The 20128-nt window shown below is 40.6% G+C and overlaps 1 protein-coding gene across 3 annotated transcripts; it reads right to left on the bottom strand.

Moving 5' to 3' along the window:
* Positions 1 to 1570: 1570 nt before the first annotated feature.
* SMPD4 (sphingomyelin phosphodiesterase 4) lies at positions 1571 to 19732 on the bottom strand. 3 transcript variants are annotated; one of them, XM_074886983.1, is made up of 19 exons: positions 19553 to 19732; positions 19161 to 19247; positions 18519 to 18661; positions 18293 to 18368; positions 17320 to 17428; positions 16662 to 16714; positions 15950 to 16101; positions 14489 to 14621; positions 13780 to 13851; positions 10151 to 10240; positions 7553 to 7698; positions 6992 to 7082; positions 5866 to 5966; positions 5442 to 5605; positions 4535 to 4740; positions 3738 to 3971; positions 2870 to 3001; positions 2575 to 2703; positions 1571 to 2109 (listed from the first exon to the last, which is right to left on the bottom strand). In XM_074886983.1, exons 1-19 carry the CDS (start codon positions 19589 to 19591, stop codon positions 1783 to 1785), a joined length of 2484 nt encoding a protein of 827 aa, XP_074743084.1. In that variant the 5' UTR covers positions 19592 to 19732; the 3' UTR covers positions 1571 to 1782. The 3 variants fall into 3 exon arrangements, with proteins under 3 accessions (XP_074743084.1, XP_074743086.1, XP_074743085.1); XM_074886985.1 differs by having other exon boundaries at positions 4535 to 4626; XM_074886984.1 differs by lacking the exon at positions 10151 to 10240.
* Positions 19733 to 20128: the final 396 nt, after the last annotated feature.

Genomic DNA, 20128 nt, shown 5'->3' with positions numbered 1-20128 from the left:
GCTGTACTGCAGCAGCAGGCAGTACAGAAATACTGCATTCCTCTTTCCTTTTCCCTTGTGCTTCCAAGTGGTTTCAGTAAAGCATATGATTTTGTGTGCAGATCTGGTTTGTTAAAATGTAGCTGAAGCTAGTGCTGAGAACATAGTGCATTACATTGCTAGGGACACACCTCTAGCTTTGCCTGGCCTGCTGTTGCTGTTTAGAAGAAACTGTGTTTCTAACGTCTAAATGACCCTCAGCTACTCCATTTTTCTGTATAAGCTGACCACAGTGCTCTTGCTTAAAGTACAGCTCTGAGTTACTGAGTGTAGGTCATCAATGGCCCTGGGTCAAGATACACTGCAAAGGGTTTTCAAGACTTCATGCAACTCAGTCTTCAGTTGTGAGCAGATGACACGGTAACGGGTGATCTGTCACAGCTTTGAATTCATCCTGTCTGCAGCAACAGGAAAATGTAGCATACCTTTTAGTAGCAATCCCATGTTCATTTTGAGTTTAATGAATGAGATTAAGGAATATCTTCCTTAAAGTGGGAAAATACTTTTTTTAAAAAAAAAAAACCAACTGTCATTTAAGGAAGCACAGAGAGTGATAGTTGCTGCTGAGGAGCAGCTGTTGCTGTCCCCCCTCCCAGGACCACCCTCCATTCCTCTCACGGTCCCTTGCAGGGGGGCAGAGCTCTGCCCGCCCAGCACTGTGCTGCCCAGCGCCTCCACCGTGGGTGCGGGGGCTGCGGGCAGCTCCCTCCCCCAGTCCCAGTGGCACAAGCCGGGGTCAAGGCAGCAGTGGGGCTGAGCTCTGGTGTCAGATGCTGCCATCAATGTGTTAAATGCCTGTGTGGGTGCTCTTGGATTTGTTTAGTAAATGGTTTCTCTCCTGCGACCCTGCTGTGCACAGTCCTTAATGCTTTATGGGAGTACTGCTGCTGCAGCACAGCTGCTTGAGAGGGGAACTGATGGATTCCTTAAACATTGATGGAAGAAAATAGGATTTCTTGCCCTTTTCATGTTAGGGGAGAGGACAACAAAGTATTTGTTGAACTCCCAGAGAAGAATGCTCCTATGTGCTGGCCAAAACTGTCCCGGTAGAGCTACAGTAAGGTTACAGGGGAAACAGCAGTAACTTCTGTTTTTACAACCAAGCGTTAATACCCCCTTGAGCACAGTGCCTCTCAAAGAGGTGCAAACACATGGAGAAGTGGTTTATGGAGGTAGAAGACATAAACCTGCCTGGGTTGGGGAGGGCTCAAGGCAGGGAAGAGGAGGTTTAAGCCCAGCACTGGGCTATGAGATGCCAGTCTTACTGCCTTGTCCCATCTTCTGGGGTTTTTTTCCTATCACTGCAACTTCCTATAAATTTCTTGATGCACTGCTCTTTCTGTTGCCTTAACTGCTTTGCCTGTAAGCATAATCTGTTAAGTCCTACAGCTAATTCTTGCTTTAGAACAGTGTAAGAGGCTTCAAATGCAGTTACTGCCAAATCAAAAATATTTCTGCATATGGCAGGGTTCATTTCAGTATTATAAATACTGATAGCTCATTCTTCCCCCCTCAAAAAAAAGTCATTCACTAGATTCTATGGGAACACTTTTATAAAAATAAAATATACATTGATTCTCTCCATTCCACAAGACCACATCATTGTTTATAAAACTCAATTAACTTTCATATTAAAAAATACTTTAGGAAGATCTGATATGGTACTTCAAACATTTTAGTCATTGAATCCCAGGCTCCTCCTTAAAACATTTATTTTTACAAATGTAAGCCAAGAGAAGGAAATTAGTGTTCATGTGGCTTCCATCCTTCAGAGAAAAAAGTCATTATTATGGCATAGAGAAAATATGCAATCAGGATAATGAATGTGCAGCCCACTGGCCCAATGTAAAACCAGGATGCCATGAAGTAGATCATCAGCAAAGAAATGAGAGTCCTGTAGCTAGCCAGGAACCTCAGACTGATTCTTGGTCCCCAGTTCTGGCTTGTTCTGTCCTTCACCATGGGAGTATACCTGGTTTTCTGTACGAGGTGGGGGTTGGTAAGATGATAGCGACAAAGTCGGCCAACAAAATCTTCCCTGGAGCAAAGCACATCCATCTGATCAGCAAACTGAGGTAAGAAAAATTTAAACATTAGTATTCTACTGCAACTGCTGTCATAAAATAAGTGTAACTTACTTTACAATTTTCTTCATTTACAGGATGTGGATTATAGGAAATAGAGGCAGGGAAAAATCAAAATGCACTTTTAAATAGTAGAACTGCTTTAGCAGAGACTTGCCTTGTATCTATCAAACCTACAGAAAGGATTTGCTTTCCCTGGTTTAGAAACATTCATTCTGAATGATACTCCATTGTTCACCAGGCACAAAGAATACATTTTAAATGTTATTTATTAATGATTTGTGTAGGAAAAGCAGAACTACAGGTAGAGAAGCAGGCCTGATACTACTAGGAAATACCCATCTAGACCACAGTAAAGGAGATAGAGCAAGAACAAGTGTCATACGTGCAAGTGCAGTGAAGAACAGAAATTTGCAAAGGAAAATATAAAAGGAGGCAGTGCTGTACTTACTCTTTCGTTAAGCACCGAGGATAAACGAAATAGGAGGCGGACAAGAGTGGCATTTTCATAGCTTCGGATGGGCTGAAGCTCAGTATCTCCTTGATACTGCACCTCAAATCTACGTAGGCCGTTTATGATCTAGAAACAGGAAAATAAACCCTTTATCTTGCAGCTCCCATCTGAAACACCTTTATACAGGCACCTCTCTTAGCCCCAAATAAGTTGCTTTTCTCTTGATGCAGAAGGACAACCTGTTTTTTCAAGAACAATCTAGGGTAGCGATATGGAATCTTTCTTCTCTCACCTGGTACCTGCCAAGGGGTGTAAGAATGAGGCCATCCTCGCTTTCAATGCAGTCTGGAAGCTGTTTTTTTCCATTCTCGTCTTGAGCGGTCCCACACTTCATCATCATCTGGGTCAGCTGGGCTTCATTCAGCTACTCAAGAATAACACAGTTCTAAAGCATGTGTTTGATCTACCCCTTCCATTTCATTTATTTCTTCCTTCACAAACTCCTTAGCACTGGAAACCTTTGACAGCCAGCACAGATACCAAGAACTGCTTAACAGCACCTCAGTTAGATATTAAAAGCTGATAAAAGTCTCCAGATTTCTTTATCTGTGCTTGTCAAATCTGAGAGGTGTTCTGTTTTATATGTCCCTTACTCCTCAAGAGCTGTCCAATAGCTGTCTTCTAGGTCAACTCTGTATGAGGGAGTGTGACTGACAGAGAAATTAATGTTCTTTTAAGTTTAACCAAAGAAACAGACTACTACTAGTTCATCTATTCATCTATAGCTGCAGTTGTATGTTGTATTTTTATTGCTCTTTACATTTATAAGATACTGGACTGTTTTAGAATTTAAGCCATGACTTGCCTGTTTGTAAACATGAGACAGGTTTGGTATAAACTACACAGTCCAAAAGAGTGGTCACTTGAAACAAAGTAGACCTGATATTCAGAAATTCAGAGCATCTAGTTCCATCTATATTGAAAGGGGTTTTGAACTGGTCAGGTAGAGTCAAGCCTAGAAGACATTTACAACAAAATTTGCTAGTAGGGTCTCTGGATGGCTTTGTGACCCCACAAAGTACAAGAGAGACAAAAGTACATTTGAGGAATCCTGACTCGTTTGCACTGCCACATAAAGTTCCTAGAAAGATACTACGTACCTTGAAGATTTGGCACAAGTATTCCAGTGCCTTCTCTAAATATTCGTCTGTTTTTTTGATGCTGTCTTGCCCGATTTCATCAAGGTCATTGCCTGTGTAGGAACCATTCATTTCAGATGGTGTAAATCTAAACCATGAAAAGAAGGATTGGCTAGCCATTGTCTCTGCAGAGTGGTCTGATATGGATTTTGCTGTCTGCTGCGCCTGACAAATTAACTGAGCCAGTTTTAACACCTAAAACAAAAAGAAATTGTGTGGGACAAACATAAGGAACTGCTAAGCATCAATACATGGATAAAACTGTGCCTTGACAGCTGGTAGTGAGAGCAAATGCAGCAAACTTGATCTCTTGGCTCATATAGATTTCTGCTAAGACTGTTGTTTGCATTTCCAATAGTGCAAAGGTAGTTCTTTGCTGTTGAAGCACTTGAGTGCTTCTTCATTTTTTCAGCTGCTTTTTTTTTCCTCCTGCTATTTTTATCTGACTGGCTGATAGGTACTAATCAATACAATGAATCAGAAGTTCACAATAAGCATGTTTGGGAGGAAATGCTCACAATATACTACTCCAAGGCAGCAAGCTGTTAAATTAACTACTTATTTAGCAAATAGCAAGCAGATTTTTACAGCTAAGCTGGATTGAGACCCCTGAGGTTCTAGATATCACCATCAGTAAACTTAACTATACAGTAGTGCAGTAAAGTTGTCCACTCTTAACTTATCATAATATGGATGCTCAGCACCAAGAAAACACCTGTCAAAGTAAAAAGACACGTGACAAAAAACTTGTTGCTTACCAAATTTCTGACTTCTGTGCCAAACATCTGTTTATACTGGAAGTCCTGTCCTTCCAGGCTGTAAACATGACTCTTCACCTTAAACGAGGCATCTGTAATAGTTGGAGGCCATGATGAGAAGAAGCTCCCACCAAATGGAGGGGTCATAAAAAGTCGGTGTTGACGATGGGGAATAACAAGTTCTGGCTCCAGGAATAACTGTTCTCCTAGAATTTTAGAAGAGTAGTGAAGATTGTTACATAATACTCCTGTTTTCGCCTGGGGAAGGTCTAGCTACAAAGCATCTTAAGTCAGTTGGGCAACTTGCTTTTAGGTAGGCAGGTAGTTCTAGGGGGAAAGAGGCCTTAATTACCTTTTTTTCATTTAATCCTCTCTGCCCACAGCAGAACATGTCAGAGTGCATTTAAATGCAGACCATACAGACAGCATTTTAAGCCTTTAACTTTTTTTCAACAAAGGCAGTACAGAACCATGACACTTAAGACACTGATACTTGTCAAATCTTGCCTCTCCCAACTTTACTGTATCCTGATTATCCTGAAGTGCATACAAGACTAAGTGACTCTGTTTTGCTAAGCATAGATACCTTTAGAGGTATAAGAAGTTTTAATCCTGAGCTAAATAATCAAGTGTAAGAAAAACTGACTTTATTGTATACACCCAATATCACGTGTTTTACTCTTTCAAAGAAAAATTGTGGAATGAAATCTTGATGATGGTGGTTAGAACTATAGGCATATTAAACCAACACGACAAACATTAGTGAAGACACAGACTTTCGAATGGCAAAACAGCGTGCAAAATGGGAGAGTCGGTCTATTCACCTCAGTGCTTCAGAGGTAAGATGTACCCATTGTAAAGAAAGATTTGAGACAGAGCAGCATAAGATGTTAAAATACCCATTTACCTTTCAGGATCATTTCAGCTAGATTGGGCTGAGCAAAGACCTTGGCTACTCGGAACACCATGAGAGCATTTTTTGGACTGACCAAGTCTGTTCGAAGAGCTCTGTTCAGAAATCCTACAAACAGCTTAGTATACATGAGTAGGTTTTCTTGAATGAAGGCAGCCCTGTCAAAGTAAGTACAGGATTTGTGAGTACAGCTATTTAAATAATTGTCACCAAACGAGTCATTAAGGGAATGTTTTATACTGTCTCTGGAAAGATGGTCTATTTCCACTGAGCTGGAATACTCCTCTCAGAACAAAAGCTTGTGTTGTAACAAATAATCTCAGATCTTGTACCGGAAGCTGAAATTCTGCTGTTTTACTCAGGATCTGCATAAACTTGAGGCTTTGTTCAGATTACTCACAGTTGCTTTCCTCCTTACCATTTCTCTGACACGCTGCGAGGCAAGGGCTCTGCACTTTGAGGTGGCTTTTCTGGAGCATACCTCCAAGGCTGCAAGTAACTTAACCACATCTCAAGAACCTAAGCAAAACCACACACAGAAAAACACATGAGTATCAGTACTTTTTGGAAAGGAAGACAGAAAGGGGTTTTTTTTCTTTCTTTTAAACCTAGTGAATATTATCTTAATGATACCCCGAAGTTTTTAGGAATAAAGCTCTCTCTAGTAATCTGAGTATCTTTGAAAAAGAACTGAAAACACTAAGTGCATGTTCGTTAGGACTAATCTGGACTTTCTGTAATACCCAAATGAGATGGCACTCAAACTGCTTCTCCAAAAAAATACAACTTAGTTGGTGGCCTCACTTAAGGTGCATTTAACAGCTCTGATAGTGTTCACCAAATCCCTACTGAAGTAAGTAAACAAGATAACTACATTAATATAATTTCAGCTCTTGTCTTCTGCATAGACATACCCACCACCCTGAGGAAACACAGTGGAGTCCTGATTGCACCGAAGCCAAGACTAGGTTTGCCATGGCCTCTGTAAACATTTCTTCAGACATTCTGCCTTACACATGTACCTCAAACACTGCGATATAGCTAACTATAGGTCTAGTGAGCAAGTTGTAGCCATGCTAGATTTTCTACATTTTTAAAACTCCTACATTAATTACCAAGAGTCACTGTCAGATGTATTTCTTTCCCTGCTTGCAGGAGGTAATATTTGCAGTATCTTGCTATCGTAAATAAATATCGTATTACTTTTGTTTATGACCTATCATATTAGATAAGATATTAAGAAATTTGGACCTATAAGAATGTATCTGTCTTAAGAGTAACACCTACTTTTTTCAATCAACAGCCATTTTCAGTGTCAGAAAAATCAGCCAACAACCCGTAGTAATTCTCACCAAGTTCTATTCAACTTCCTTCTTATGTCTAATTAGCACTCTTTCTCTAATGTTAAATGTACACGTTATATAAAGAATTTCACTGCTCTAGGAAAAAAAAAAGATTTAAAGACCAAGAAATAGCTGCTAAACAGCAATAACTAATTACTAGTTCTGTTGAGTACAGACTTAGAAAGAGAAGTGGGTACATACTGCTCTGAAAGAGGCATCCAGAGGCCAGTGGCCAAAACAGTGTTGCAGAAAGATATAAAGTTTCTCCTGGACAAACCGAGGAATTACAACCCTGCAAACAGATTCAAAAACAATTACATGTATAAATCAGCAACAAATTTTAAAAACAAAAAAACCCTACCCAACCAACCAACAACCCAACACACTTCTACAAATGCAAATACAGAAAGGACTGACCCAAACTTGTTCTTTCTTAACTGAAGCTACTTCTGGCCATTGAATTTCAACTCAAATACATAAATATAAAATTCTCCACTAACCTTGGCCAGAATCCTCTGGTAGCATTTTCTTTTCTCTGACTTGTGCCAAGATATAGACTAGTGTAATTGCAAGACATCCCCCCTCCTGAAGCTGCCCCCACATCTAGTGGATGTGAGAAACAATCCATTACCTCTCATGTGCTTTTAATAATGTACTTCTGTATTTAGCCATCAAAACAACCTAATTCAACCTCTCAGTGAAAGTGGAGTTCTTCAGGGAGAAGGTCTAGATGTTTCAGAGACCAGCTGCTCCTGTACTTACCTTTTAAACTCCTCTAGTGGGCTGGCTGTGTGGGAGTGGGCTGAAGGGGAGAGAGGCTCTGGTTTCAGACTGTTGCTGAAAGCATGCAGATGTTTCACAAGCAGCCTTACCACTAGCACATGCTCTTCAGTGGGCTTAAATGACTCCTAGATTCAAAGCAAAAGACAGGAAGATAATGAGTATCATATGCTAAATGTCCAGGAGATAATTCAGGAAAATTATATTCTCAGATCGAAATACAAGAAATGCTCTCTTCCTTCTAGGTTCTTCACCGTAGCTTGGTGCCACCTGGTTTTAGATAGACTTGCTCCCAGGACAAGTTGCATCAATCTTCTGCCACCAGTTCACTAAGAAACAGTAGCATATTTTTGATAACGTGATTGTAAGAAAAAGTATCTACAGTACTCTAACGCACTGAATTTCAGGCTAGCATTAAGGAACAGAATAACTTGTAGATTTCTACTTACCCCTTTCTGAAAAAAGAATATTCAGCCTTTCATTATGGTTATAAGTTCATTGCTGTGGACAGCACAACAGATCCTTTGTTTATGCTCTTGGCTGGCTTTACTGAGTTCTCCTTCCTATGCTGGTACTCATCTGCCTTATAAGAAAGAATAATCCTAGAAAGAGTTATGGTAAGAATAAGAACTGCTTCAAGTCCTGTATGATCCTGTTGCTTCTAGCATCATTATGGGTGGGAGTAGCACAAGGAGTGATGGTGACCCACAGTGATGTTACTAACAGAACGAGTGAGTGTATGATATAGCAGGGAGATGAATGAAGTGAAAAAGAGCTAGTTCTCCTGGGTGCCCAGCACCAGAGCTGGTCTGCTCCAGAATCTGGGGACAAAGCACCAAATAATCTCAGTCCATTACTGAAGGCAGATTTTAAGATATCATTTGTATTCTAAGTTTCTCATGTTTCTCAAAAGTTGAGAAGAATGTACGTGAAACGAAAGGTAGAGCTGCAAGTATAATGGAAGATGCTGGAAGATGTATTATGCAATAGCTGCAAGATGTTTCCAGGATGCCAAATGCAGCTATGCTGAGGTAAGACACTGAATATGACTCTAGGGGACTGGCAGGCATTTTTATACAAAAAGCTTTTACTTCTTAAATCCATTCAACAGTATTTCCAGTGCAGGGGGCGGGGACGAGGGTGGGTGTGTGTGTGTCCTTTCTCTGCAATGCCTGAGGCAAAGCAGATGGGTTTTTATAATCTCTTAACATTTTTACTACACTGTAAAATTAACTTCAGGAAAAGATTCAAGGACTGATAATAGATACGTAGTACAGCCAGATCAGAGACTCTTCTAAGAGAGAGGATAACCTGTTACCAGTTCTAATGAAGGCTGGTCTTGTCTTCTTGGCAGCTCCTGGTAAGTCAGCGTGTTTTCTACAGTTGTGAGGAGAGTTTATATAAGAGGGTAGAACTCTGAGAAGTTACTTGGTCCTAGGAGTTCAGATCAGGATTTCCAAAAGCAAGTAGAAAGGTTGAATACTTTGCTATAGGCCTTGAAAGGGTGTAATTTTTAAAAAATTCTAGGCTCCCCTTGAAGGTACCATTTGAACTTACACAACCACCAGTACCACTGTTTCAATATATCATTCCAGGTGATGCTAGTAGTTTTTACACTTAGCAATTCTTGTAATTTCCTTTTAGCCTGGATCAGCACCATTACAAACATTATTGGTTTAAAAACTATTTTTCCTCACAAGTGTTTTCATTGTCAAACCTTAGCTTACAGGATAGATGTATGCCATTCTTTTCTTAACACAGGAATTAGATAAACATAATAGTAAAAAAGATTTAAAGACAAATAGTAGTTCCTGTTTTCCTTTCTAAGCAGTACCTTGAGATATCATAGCACTTTATTAAAAAAAATAAAGAATTAAACAGCAGGGAAATTCCATGTAGTGCTAAAGAGCTTTATAGTGTAATAGAGCTTTATAGTACATATGCTCAGCCCTCCCCTTTCCCAAAATGAAGACCCAATGAATAAAGGGCTGAAGTAGGGAAAGAGGAATCAGCAATCTGTTCCAACAGGAATGTTTCTGCATGCACATTTCCTGAACAATCTGCAAATGTACCACTCGTGTGCTTTTGAAAAAAAGTAAAGTTCAGATTGCCACTACAGATTTTGTGCTATCCAATCACACTTCACTGGCTAAAAATCCCTACCTTGCCTTAATTTTAGGTGACAGCCATGCAAATTCTGATCTTCTCTTCCATGCAAGGTTTGCTTAAATGACTGTTGTATGAGGGGCAGAAATCTGCCATTGGTGGAGCCAGTTTTGGTGTCAAAAAATGTCAGCATAGCTGATAAGCCTCTTTTTAGAAGGCATTACAAGAATGCATCTCTAAAAATGGAGTTCCCAATTAGTCCTCATAATATGCTAGATTTTAACTATTTTCTCCATGGTAATACCTCTCAGTATCTGTTTTCACTGAAAATTTAGTAAATCTCACTGTTCTCAATCAAGATGTAAAACCACACCTTAGGAAAAAGCTGCTGTACAGCTAGCACCACTACAGTTTGCAGATTATATGATGGAACAAGATTTTTAAAAAGGAAACAAAATGAAAAGATGATAATACTTGGTATGCGTGGAGGGCCTGGTAGCTGGATTGGGCAGGACTACCGTGGTGTTTACTGGAGATACTGAGTCGGTAGTGGAGAACCTCCAGCTGAGACAACAGAAACAAAAAGGAAGGGGGGGGAGGGAAAAAAGGAGAGAAGAGAGCAAGAGAAAAAAAAAGTGAGAATGAGCCCAAGGAAGAAGGGTGGGGGGATGGGAAATGAACATCACAAATACAGTCAGGGACAACATATCACAATAACAACTGCAGCCACAGTATCCTCTTCTTTCTAGTCTTCAGTAGATTAATTCCACAGTATTTCATACCCTTTTATCAACTGGGAGGAGGTGTCAAAAAAAGTATGGCTCTAAGTGGCTGTGGCTGTTCTCTTTGCTACCCTCAGAGCAAGTACTGGTAAGGGATATGGAGCTTTTGCCAAATAAACTCCCCATTTCAGAAGTTAATTGAACTGCAGCAACAAGGATTTACACACTGTTATGGTGTTTTATTAAATAATGAAGTAAAAGTGTTCAATATTCAAAATGCAATTTTTTTTAGTATTATTCTGAAAACTTTGTCATTTCTTCTTGTGCTGCTGGAGAAGCAGGGTTTGTATACTGGGAAGAAACTCAAACTGGTACTTTCTTCTTCCCAAGGAACAGGAAGAAAAAAAGTATGGCTTTTCATAATCACTGTGAGCCCATCCAGTAAGTTTCCAGTTTGGAGAAATCCTCTGTCTAGTTAAAGGCTGTTTAGGAAGGATGCAGGTCTTGTGAATTTCTTCAAAAGAGGAAATTACTTTTACTATTAGGGAAATGTCACATATATATGAAAAGGCAAAAGACATACCTAACATACAGTGTTATATGCTGATGCAAAAGGCATCTTGCCTTAACACTGAAATCTCTGCAGCCTCAGCCAGATCCCTTCTTGGATGAATAAGGTAAAGAGTATTTTTTGATGGTGTGATGGTGAAGAGGATACTGTAGCAACAGTGACACAGATGTATGAAATTCATGAAAAAACATAAAACGAAAAATGTACACTATACAGATCCCAATGACTACTGTCAGGCATCTAAACTAACTCTCCAGATCACACCTCTGCTGCCTTCAACAGCCCTTACCCAATCTCCTCTAGTGCCAGTTTGGTATCTTTTGGTTTTACACTCTTAGAGTGGTAAGATTGTTACTGCAAGCTCCCCAACAGCTCAAACACATCATCTGCTTCATAATCGACTTCCCTGCCACAGGAATCGGCAAGAGCCTGTAGTCTAATGGGTGTTTCACATGCAGTGCTGGGGTCTGTGGCACCTGGCATTGGAAGGTCAGGAAGCATTACGTAAAGTTTTATCAAACAACTTCTTTTTAAGGGTTCATTGTTATTATAGCAGAAGGGAATAGGAAAAGAGATGCTGCACGCTTGGGCTCCAGGTCATCCGAGGAGAAAAAGCAAATAGACAATGTAGAAAAATGGGAAAATAGTTAAATTAATAGGGAAAACAATGAAACTCAGCATAGCAAATGGTGTCAACCTCTGGTTCACACCAGACCCAGAAAGAATTCAAAGCAGTAAAGCAGAAAAGAAGTACATCTTCTCAAAAGAAATTATTTACTATTCATTCCCATTCCACTGTCTTCTACTTGTAGAGAAGTCTGTGATGACATTAACAAGGTTTAAGGAAAAATCTATCATTCCTTGAGGCACTTCACAGAAAAGTTACATATCTGGGATCTGGCTTGGCCCGTCAAAGCAAACAAGTCTGAGTGCTGGACAAAGAAAAAGCAAGTTCTGTGGACCCTCATCCTACCTTCCAACACAGGTATGTAGCCATTTCAAGTCACTGATGGTCAAACAGGTCTTGATCCAGAGATGAATGGTCACTAATTACCCCTCCTTCCACACACACAGAAGGCTAAATGGAATCAAGTGAACCTGCCTAATTATTAATAATTTTAAGAATAATGTTAAGGCTGATCTTGGGTTTCCAGTCAAGCCCTTTAACCCTTATGTTAAAATGGAACTTGCATTTCTGCATATTCTACTTCCTCCTTTGAGGAACTATGAAGCAGACTATTCTCCTTCAGCCCACCCTGAGACCAGTCTACAAAGCTGAGTTTAAGCACCACAGGCTTATGAACAGTCCTGTTCCCAACTGATCTGAAACCTTTCCTCAGTCCTGCAGGAGGGATCCTTCATCCGTTTATGGATGTCATAAGGAATTCCAGGCCCCTATTCAGGTGTTCTAACCCCCAAAGACTTTTTTACATGCCCATGATTACTTCCCATCAAAGATGAAGCTACACTACCACCAGGGAGTTATAAGCTCAAGTTGTGGCTCAACACAGCTTGTAGAGGACCCTGAAATGATGATTTCAGAGAACTTTAAGCTCTACCTAGGCACTACTCCACCATAACATTGATAGTCATTGTCTATAACTGCTGCTCCCTAGTGTTAGAAGAGAGCATCTGAAATACAGAGGGTGAACAGAGGAGAGAAGTTTAAAGCAATCATTATTTCTGGCCTAATCACAGCGCTTGATGCACAGAGACTAGACAGACAGACAGACCAAAGGTACTTCAAGCAAAGCCTTTCCATCACAGGTGCACAGCCATGCTGCTAGGAGTCCCAAGTGGAGACTTTGCAACATTACTAAGTTTGCATTTTGACCTCAAGAATAAAGAACAAAACCCATCACACTTCAGCTCTCCAATGTCTTTCCCTAGCAAAATATAAATGTTTGTTATTTTATAGCCTGTGGAGTGAAGGATTAGAATTTCTCAATCAACTCTCATATTGCTCTTTCACACAGGAACAAATCCTGAGTAGCTCTTTATATTTCTCTCCCCTTCTATGAAAGTCCCACTGTGACCCAGAGGGAATTCAGAGGATCAACATTTTCTCCTTCAAATTCCCTTTACATTTATAATGCCTTTGATCTTAGTCCCCCCAACACTTACTTAGTTTTTACATGCAGTAGTTTGTTAATGAACAGGCCACCACAAACTGCTTAGAACAGTGAGCAAGAACATCTGAGCAGGAGCTTGTAAGATATTCTGAACTCTGTAGCTACAGAACTGCTTCTCAAACCATTATGGTGAAAAGCATATTTTGGTATATGAAACAACAGAAACGACTTATTCACTTAACTCTGAAGGACAGTTCAGCAAGATTTCCTTTTTTAATTTGGATTTATGCTAAAAGACAGTTACAGATCTTAGAAATTACTAATTGGTATTTCAGTAACAGTTGCTATCACTGCTGGAAATCAATTTTATCTATTTTTAGCAGCCATGTTGCCCCAGTGGGACTTAGCACTATGGTTTTATAGTAGCATCTTCCCTGTCATTAGTAGTTTGATTACTGGTGTTCAGATTGTTGTGACCATCCCACAAACTCATCTTTTACAAAAAACAAAACAAAAACAACACAACTTCTGCAATGAAGGCAAATCTGGATGACACACTTATTCACAACATTCTTCATAACTGGATTAGCAATTTTGACACACTCATGTAGAGACTTTGGTAAGTTATTTCTTTCCTTTGGACCAATATACCAAAATTTCTCCACAGAATAGGAGATTTACCCCAAGATAAGAGGTCAACTGTCAGGTGATGCTCATGAATGAAGTACAAACTATTACCTTGACATGAGGGGACTGCATTTTCTGATACATTTCCAGTGAATAATGATGAAGCCACATTTCAACAAAGATCTGCAAAACAAGTATTTTCTCAGCTAGGAAAGAGAAATAATTCAGGACTTGTCAGTCACAAGCTAGGTACAGGGAACACCATGGTATATCATTTGAAAACTAAGCTGTACTTGTAAATAGACCGGCACCTATTCAGAGATGTTTCAGGTTATCATCATGTCAATGCCAATGACTGAGCTGGCATACTGTTAGCACCTGCTAAGCATTAATAATTCAGTTCAGCAACATGGTAGGAACTTGTTTCAGAACAACTGTTAAGTCCAGATTCTCCTTTCCTTTCCCTTGATGGTGAACGGAACCAATTTCTCTGTGATTAACCTTTGCTTAGAGCATAGAATTTATGTAAGATTCAAGAAAAAAAAAAGAAAGTGATGTTTAGAAACTTTTCTGGAAAAAATTACTCAAACGTTTGAGATCAGTTGCTAGATATGCAGTCTAAAAAAAAAAGATACTAAGTGCCTTTCTAAATTACAACTTAACAGTTTCACAGTGGTTCTTTGTTTCAGTAACTGTACTGCTCAATTCCAAAAACATGCTAAAGCAAAATGGCATAACTGTCTCTGGTTTAAAAAGAAGGGATTCCTCAGTTAGCAGCAAGAAATGTTGCAGGGTGTTTTCTTCCTTAAATCCAACTTACCTGAAGCAGTGTTTCTGATCTCCAGATCTCCTGGGAAGCTGGGTCAGCATTCACAGAAGGCTGATGGGCAACGTGCCGTTTCAGCAAGCTGGTGTGATGCATGCCGTAGGAAGTGAAAGGCACTGCTGGAGACCTTTAAAGACAAATGAAAGGACATACTGAAGTCAGTAAGCCTCAGTACAGGGAAATAGATCGTTGCTTTTTATCATTGGTTTATAAACTGCAAAATAGTCTTTAAGTAAAACTGCATAGTTGATTATATACAGTTCAAACTTCTGTGATGTGTTATAATCACTAGTCACTCTTACTATAAACAAACACTACATCACTATTCATACTGCATTGAACCAGCTTTACACAGATCTGACGATAAGTTCAATGACACGTGGTTTTTCACTTTCTCCTTCAGTTTGTTTTCTTTCACTCTGCCTTCCACATTCATAATTCACCTGATCTGTATTTTACCGGGTATATGCTAAGGCTCAACAGACCATGGAAATTAATATTTGAAATGTATTTAAAATGCAGTTATCTAAAATATAATGGCTATCTGTTTTTACATTTGTATAAAACTGCTAAAATTGGTAACATTTTATAAATTCGAGTAGCAAAACCAATTTTGAAAACATGGACTTACACACACGTAGCCATTACAAAGAACAAAAGACTGGGTGCTTGTATTGGAGAATTCTCACTTCACCTTTGTGAGTTTGTTTTTATGCCATTATCACACAGACATATAGAACTTCAGTGAGTGTCAATAATCTTTCATCCTCTTCCTTCCAGTTGTGGCTAAATAGCTTGATCTATTACCACACAAAAACTCACTTGAAATGCAGTCACTCATTATAGGATCTGATTACTAATATGTGTCTTGGCTTTTTATATCAGGAAGTTATAAACTAAGAAACCTATGAGCACTATCAGTCTGCAACAAAGCCACAGACACGGTCCTGACACAGCAATTTCAAAGAACCACAAAATAGGTAATGAGAGCATTAAACAATTAAGGATGGCAACCTCAGAACTGAAACAAAACGACCAACTGCCAAGTTGGCTGGCTTTATAGCAGCATCAACAAAAGATGCAAGTTTCCTTGTGGCAGTGGTTATCACATACCATATGTATCTGAAGATAGTGAAAACTATTGTCAAGTACAGTCAGATCTGTCCTACTCCAGTTGCAGGGCACAAAACACAACTGGAGTTGTTGAACTGATGAATTTTTGCTGCCTGTACGTGCCTTTTCTGCTCAAATAATAGCTACCTTTCAGACTTTCAAATGAAACCTTTATGGTAAAATTAAGTGAACGTAGATCTATTTATTTGTTGTAATTATATAGTAAGTACATACAGATCATAAAGAGCAGAGGTGTTTTCTACTTGTTAGAGATTTTGTTCCACCAAGCTGTATTTTGTAAGCACTGTTCCTGCAATTTGCCTCTGGCACTACAGTCATTACCTGGGAGTTGGGGAAGGGATGGCTCCCCCAGGATTTGAAGAAGGTGGAGGAAGGACACTTCCTTCTGTGGGTAAGAAACACTTCAGGTATGTGTCCACCAAGGTGAAATAAGCACTGTTGGAAGGGCTGAGGTGATGGGTGATGGGTGAGTTCTGAAACAGATGCACAGGATACACCTGGAGTTATATACTGTCACTTTAAGCCACTGCTAGGGAGTGTCTGCTACACAGCTGGACCCATTTAGTATAAATAAGCAGAAGCCCAGTGGTTATAAGGAGTGAATTGACAACAAAGACACTTTGGAGCAAAGGTAAACTAACTAACTGTAAGAGAACTGTTGCTGTAGTAGTGAATGTAGCCAAGTAGAGTGCAGTGTTATATAGCACAGGTACCAACAGGAAGAGGAACCAAATAACCAGACACCATAGTACAAAGCTGTGGTTATGACTGTATAAACAGTGTTACTGGGTAGGGAACCCATCTGGAATCCATTGTCTGCTCTATGTTGGCATGTTGTTGGACAGACTGCTCACTGGTATATCTAAGGTGGGTATTTTGTTTATTATCCAGTCTTACATCATCAACTCAACCAAAGTAGTAACAAATTCTGAAAGTACAGATAAAACTGCTGGACAGCATCTCAGCAGGCTCTTAAAGCATTGTGAAGAAAGGTTAATATTATTTCAAGGGAAAAATTGCAAAAGGTACTTACCTTCTGTGTAATCAAACTAATTGCAAAGTAAAACATGTAATATTCAAATGGATCTAGAAGAACGGAGTCAAGGATCAGATAATAAAAACAGGTACAACTGTTAGATATCTGAGGATGCTGACTAGACATTAAATTATTATTTTGTCAATGCTAAATTAACTTGCTAGAGCTTAACAGCAAATTCAGCTTTGCCTTCTTGCTTTCCAACTGACTCAAACATTGGTAATGGAGGTCTTCTCTATGTGACAAAGTGTGTTTGCATTGCTCTTAGCACATGTGACTATCTCAAACTGAAACCAGTGCAGCAGAATCTAGTCTGCTTCCAACTAGTACACTAGCTGCAAAGTTAACATGCCCTTTTTCTATCATATTACATAAACTATGAGTAGTTACGAAAACAAAAATTGTGAAATACAGACTCTATTGAAATCACTGGGAATTCTGTTGTTGACTGAATAAGGCCAGAAATTCCCCCACAAGGGTTTATAAGAGGCCAAATTTATCTTTCGTTGGAATCTAAACATTTCTAATCAGCCCAAACTCTTTGGCACAACTGTGATTTACCATAGACATGTAATAAATATACAGCAGAAATGCTTGTAATCTCTCAGTTTTAGATATTTAAAAGGAATTAAATATCCAACTGTTAAAAGGATACTAAGAGCTAAGTTCAAACCTAAACCACCAGCTGAAGGAAACTGGACTTTGTTGTGGTATAAAGAGCATTCTGGTAGGACTTGCTCTTGTATTGAAGCCTTCACAGGGCCCTGAAAGACAGAGTAATGAAATATTAGTCTGGCTACTCAGCATAATTGCAGAGTATGTTTTCAGACAGTGAAGTCCTGCTGCATACCAGCATTCTGGGATGGTATCTACATTCAGCTCAGTGGGATTTTACTGCATTGCAGTAGTTCCTTGGGCAAATGCATACTTTTAGGTAACTGCCAACTTGCTCATTGAAAATGAGTATTCAGTATAATTAAAAAAACCTTCACCAAGACTTTTCCAGTTGCAGTGGGAGCAGAAGACTGGTGTTTGCCTGATGGCTGATGGTTTTGTTAGGGCAACTGAGCTGTGGACCAGGAACTACTATATACTTAAATGATGTTTCCTTTTGCTAGACTATAGCACCATCTGAATCAATTTCTAGGTAGCAGGCAGCAATGAAAGAAACAGTGGAACAACTCTGCAGATAACTATTTTTTGTTTGAAATCTCATACTTCATATCCAGGATAGTAGTTAGTCTTCAAACACGTGGGCACACAGCACAGCCAGGGAAGACACTGCTGTGTGACGAGCTTGGAAAACTATTTTCAATCCTGCAATTACTGGTTAACCAAGATAAAGCACACAACTTGCTCTGGGGACAGGGTAAGAATGACAATGCAGCTTTCTTGGCTGAACAGCACAAATATCTAACTGCTGATGACAACCACACCACCTCCTACAAAGTTTATAGCTGGGAACTCTCCTCCTCTAGCAACTGTTTAAAGAAAAAGGTATGCTCTAAACCTGGAGCACTGAGGCTATACCTTGGCCTGCATTGAACCGTACATATAAAGTGCGTGAAGAGTTCCAATAGCTGCAACAACAGCTATATTGCCTTCTTACAAATTTTTCAGTTACTCACTGGAAGAGATGAGACTGGAAAATCATATCTGTACTCCTCTGCTTGGAGCTTGTAAACCAGCTTCATCATTGGGCCACTGCAAACAAGCATCAGAAAGAAAATCCATGGTAAGTACCCTCTCCTGTCTCACTTTTGTGAACTTACGTTTGCACAATGAAAGAAGGTCAAACACTGGTTATTTGTTCACCATATGTTTTTTAATCTGTGCTGAAATGAATCCGTTTACCTGGGATCCAGGAAAGCCAAAGCAACAGAATATTCAGTAGGATTTGTTCTTCCTTGCAAACAGCGAAGATTCCAGCCTACAATGATGCCATCCAGGCTACCAAAAATGCTCTCCACCAGCCATGGGAAGATGCCATGTAGTTCCTTTAGGGGAAACAGACACAAATAGTTAATGTGTACAATTCCTCACTTGGACAACCTCTATTGCACACACTAGAATGCACAACGATACTGTCTGCCAGCTATTTATGACTGCTTCCAGATTATCACTGGGCAGAGCTTCCATTTGGAAGAATGTATTATAGTATTGCAATTACAGGAAATCTGCCCTGATTTCTGATCCTACTAAAGTCGCAACGATACTCATGAGCATCACATGCAATTATTTGTCACATTTTAAGAACTAGTTTACCTTGTAAACTGAGGCCAAAAGTTATTAATGAAGTGCAGTCAACTGAAACGATCTTTTAATGACTAGAAAAGGTTTTTAACTCTTAGGAAATACTGGGTTCCCACTGTTTCACCTGGGTCCTCAAAACTCTTGATAAGAGAAATAGGAACAAAAAAATGAGTAATATGAAAAAAGCAAATTCCCCTGAAGTATGGTGGGCAGTGACTTTCTGAAAAGGCAGCGACTGCTCACCTTGGCAGGAAACTCCTCAATCACCGTCTCGAGATCGTGGCACCTCTGAACAAACGGTTTGTTTACACAATCTGCCTTCAAAGTGGCCTGTTACAAATCATAAGGAATATCAGATCACCACTGCCAGAGAGGACAATATTTATCACAGTCATGACGTAAACATCTCCTAATTACACCGCTCTTCCGGTACAGCATTTCTCTTGATACGGCTGAAGTTACCCCGACCAACCTGGTAACCTCACAGGTACGTAACAAAGCCGACAGTTAGCCAGAAACCGCAAGTCCAACCGAAACGCGACGGCTCTTGCCGCTCCCCGCCCGGCTCGGCTCGGTTCGGCCTCGCGGGCTCGGCGCGGCGCCTCCCCGGTGCCCGCCCGCTGCTCCCCACCCACCAGCAGGAAGCTGGGCTGCTGCAGGTGCGGGCCGGCCATGCCGCCTCTCCCCGCGACCGGCGGGCCGCCTGATTCCGGGCCGCGCTGCAGGAAGAGGAGCGGGAACGGCCGTTAACGCTCCCCACAGAACCGCGACACCGACTCCCCGCCGACCGCCGCCTCCCGCGCTGGGCGCCGGCGCAGCCGTTCTGCGTCACCACGGTCGCCCGGCGCGCCGCGGTGACGACACCCCCTGCGGCTGCCGCGCCTCGCGGAGGGGCGCGTGCCGCTGTTGCTATGGTGACGGGCCCAGGGCGGTTCCCTTCCAACATGGCGGGCCGAGGGGCTTCGGCCCCTTCCCCAGAGTCCATGTGGGGGGCTCCGGGAGTTTCTTTTGCGGACGTATCTGGAGAGCTGTTAAAAATTAACGGTCTCGCAAGACAAAGGGGACCGCAGTCAGACAAGCCCACAGCAGCTCGGGCTTTGGCGGTGGTGAAGCCGAAGCCATCGTTTCCTCAGATACTGGTGTTTGGAGAGAGCATTTGTGAGCAAAGTAAAAGCAGTGTGGGCAAAGGCAAACCTCATTGATGATCCGTG

The sequence above is a fragment of the Strix uralensis genome, chromosome 17 (assembly GCF_047716275.1).
Source record: "Strix uralensis isolate ZFMK-TIS-50842 chromosome 17, bStrUra1, whole genome shotgun sequence".
In the NCBI taxonomy this organism is placed as follows: domain Eukaryota; kingdom Metazoa; phylum Chordata; class Aves; order Strigiformes; family Strigidae; genus Strix; species Strix uralensis.
Note: the sequence above shows the minus strand (reverse complement) of the source record. Positions and strands in the feature narration are given on the sequence as shown.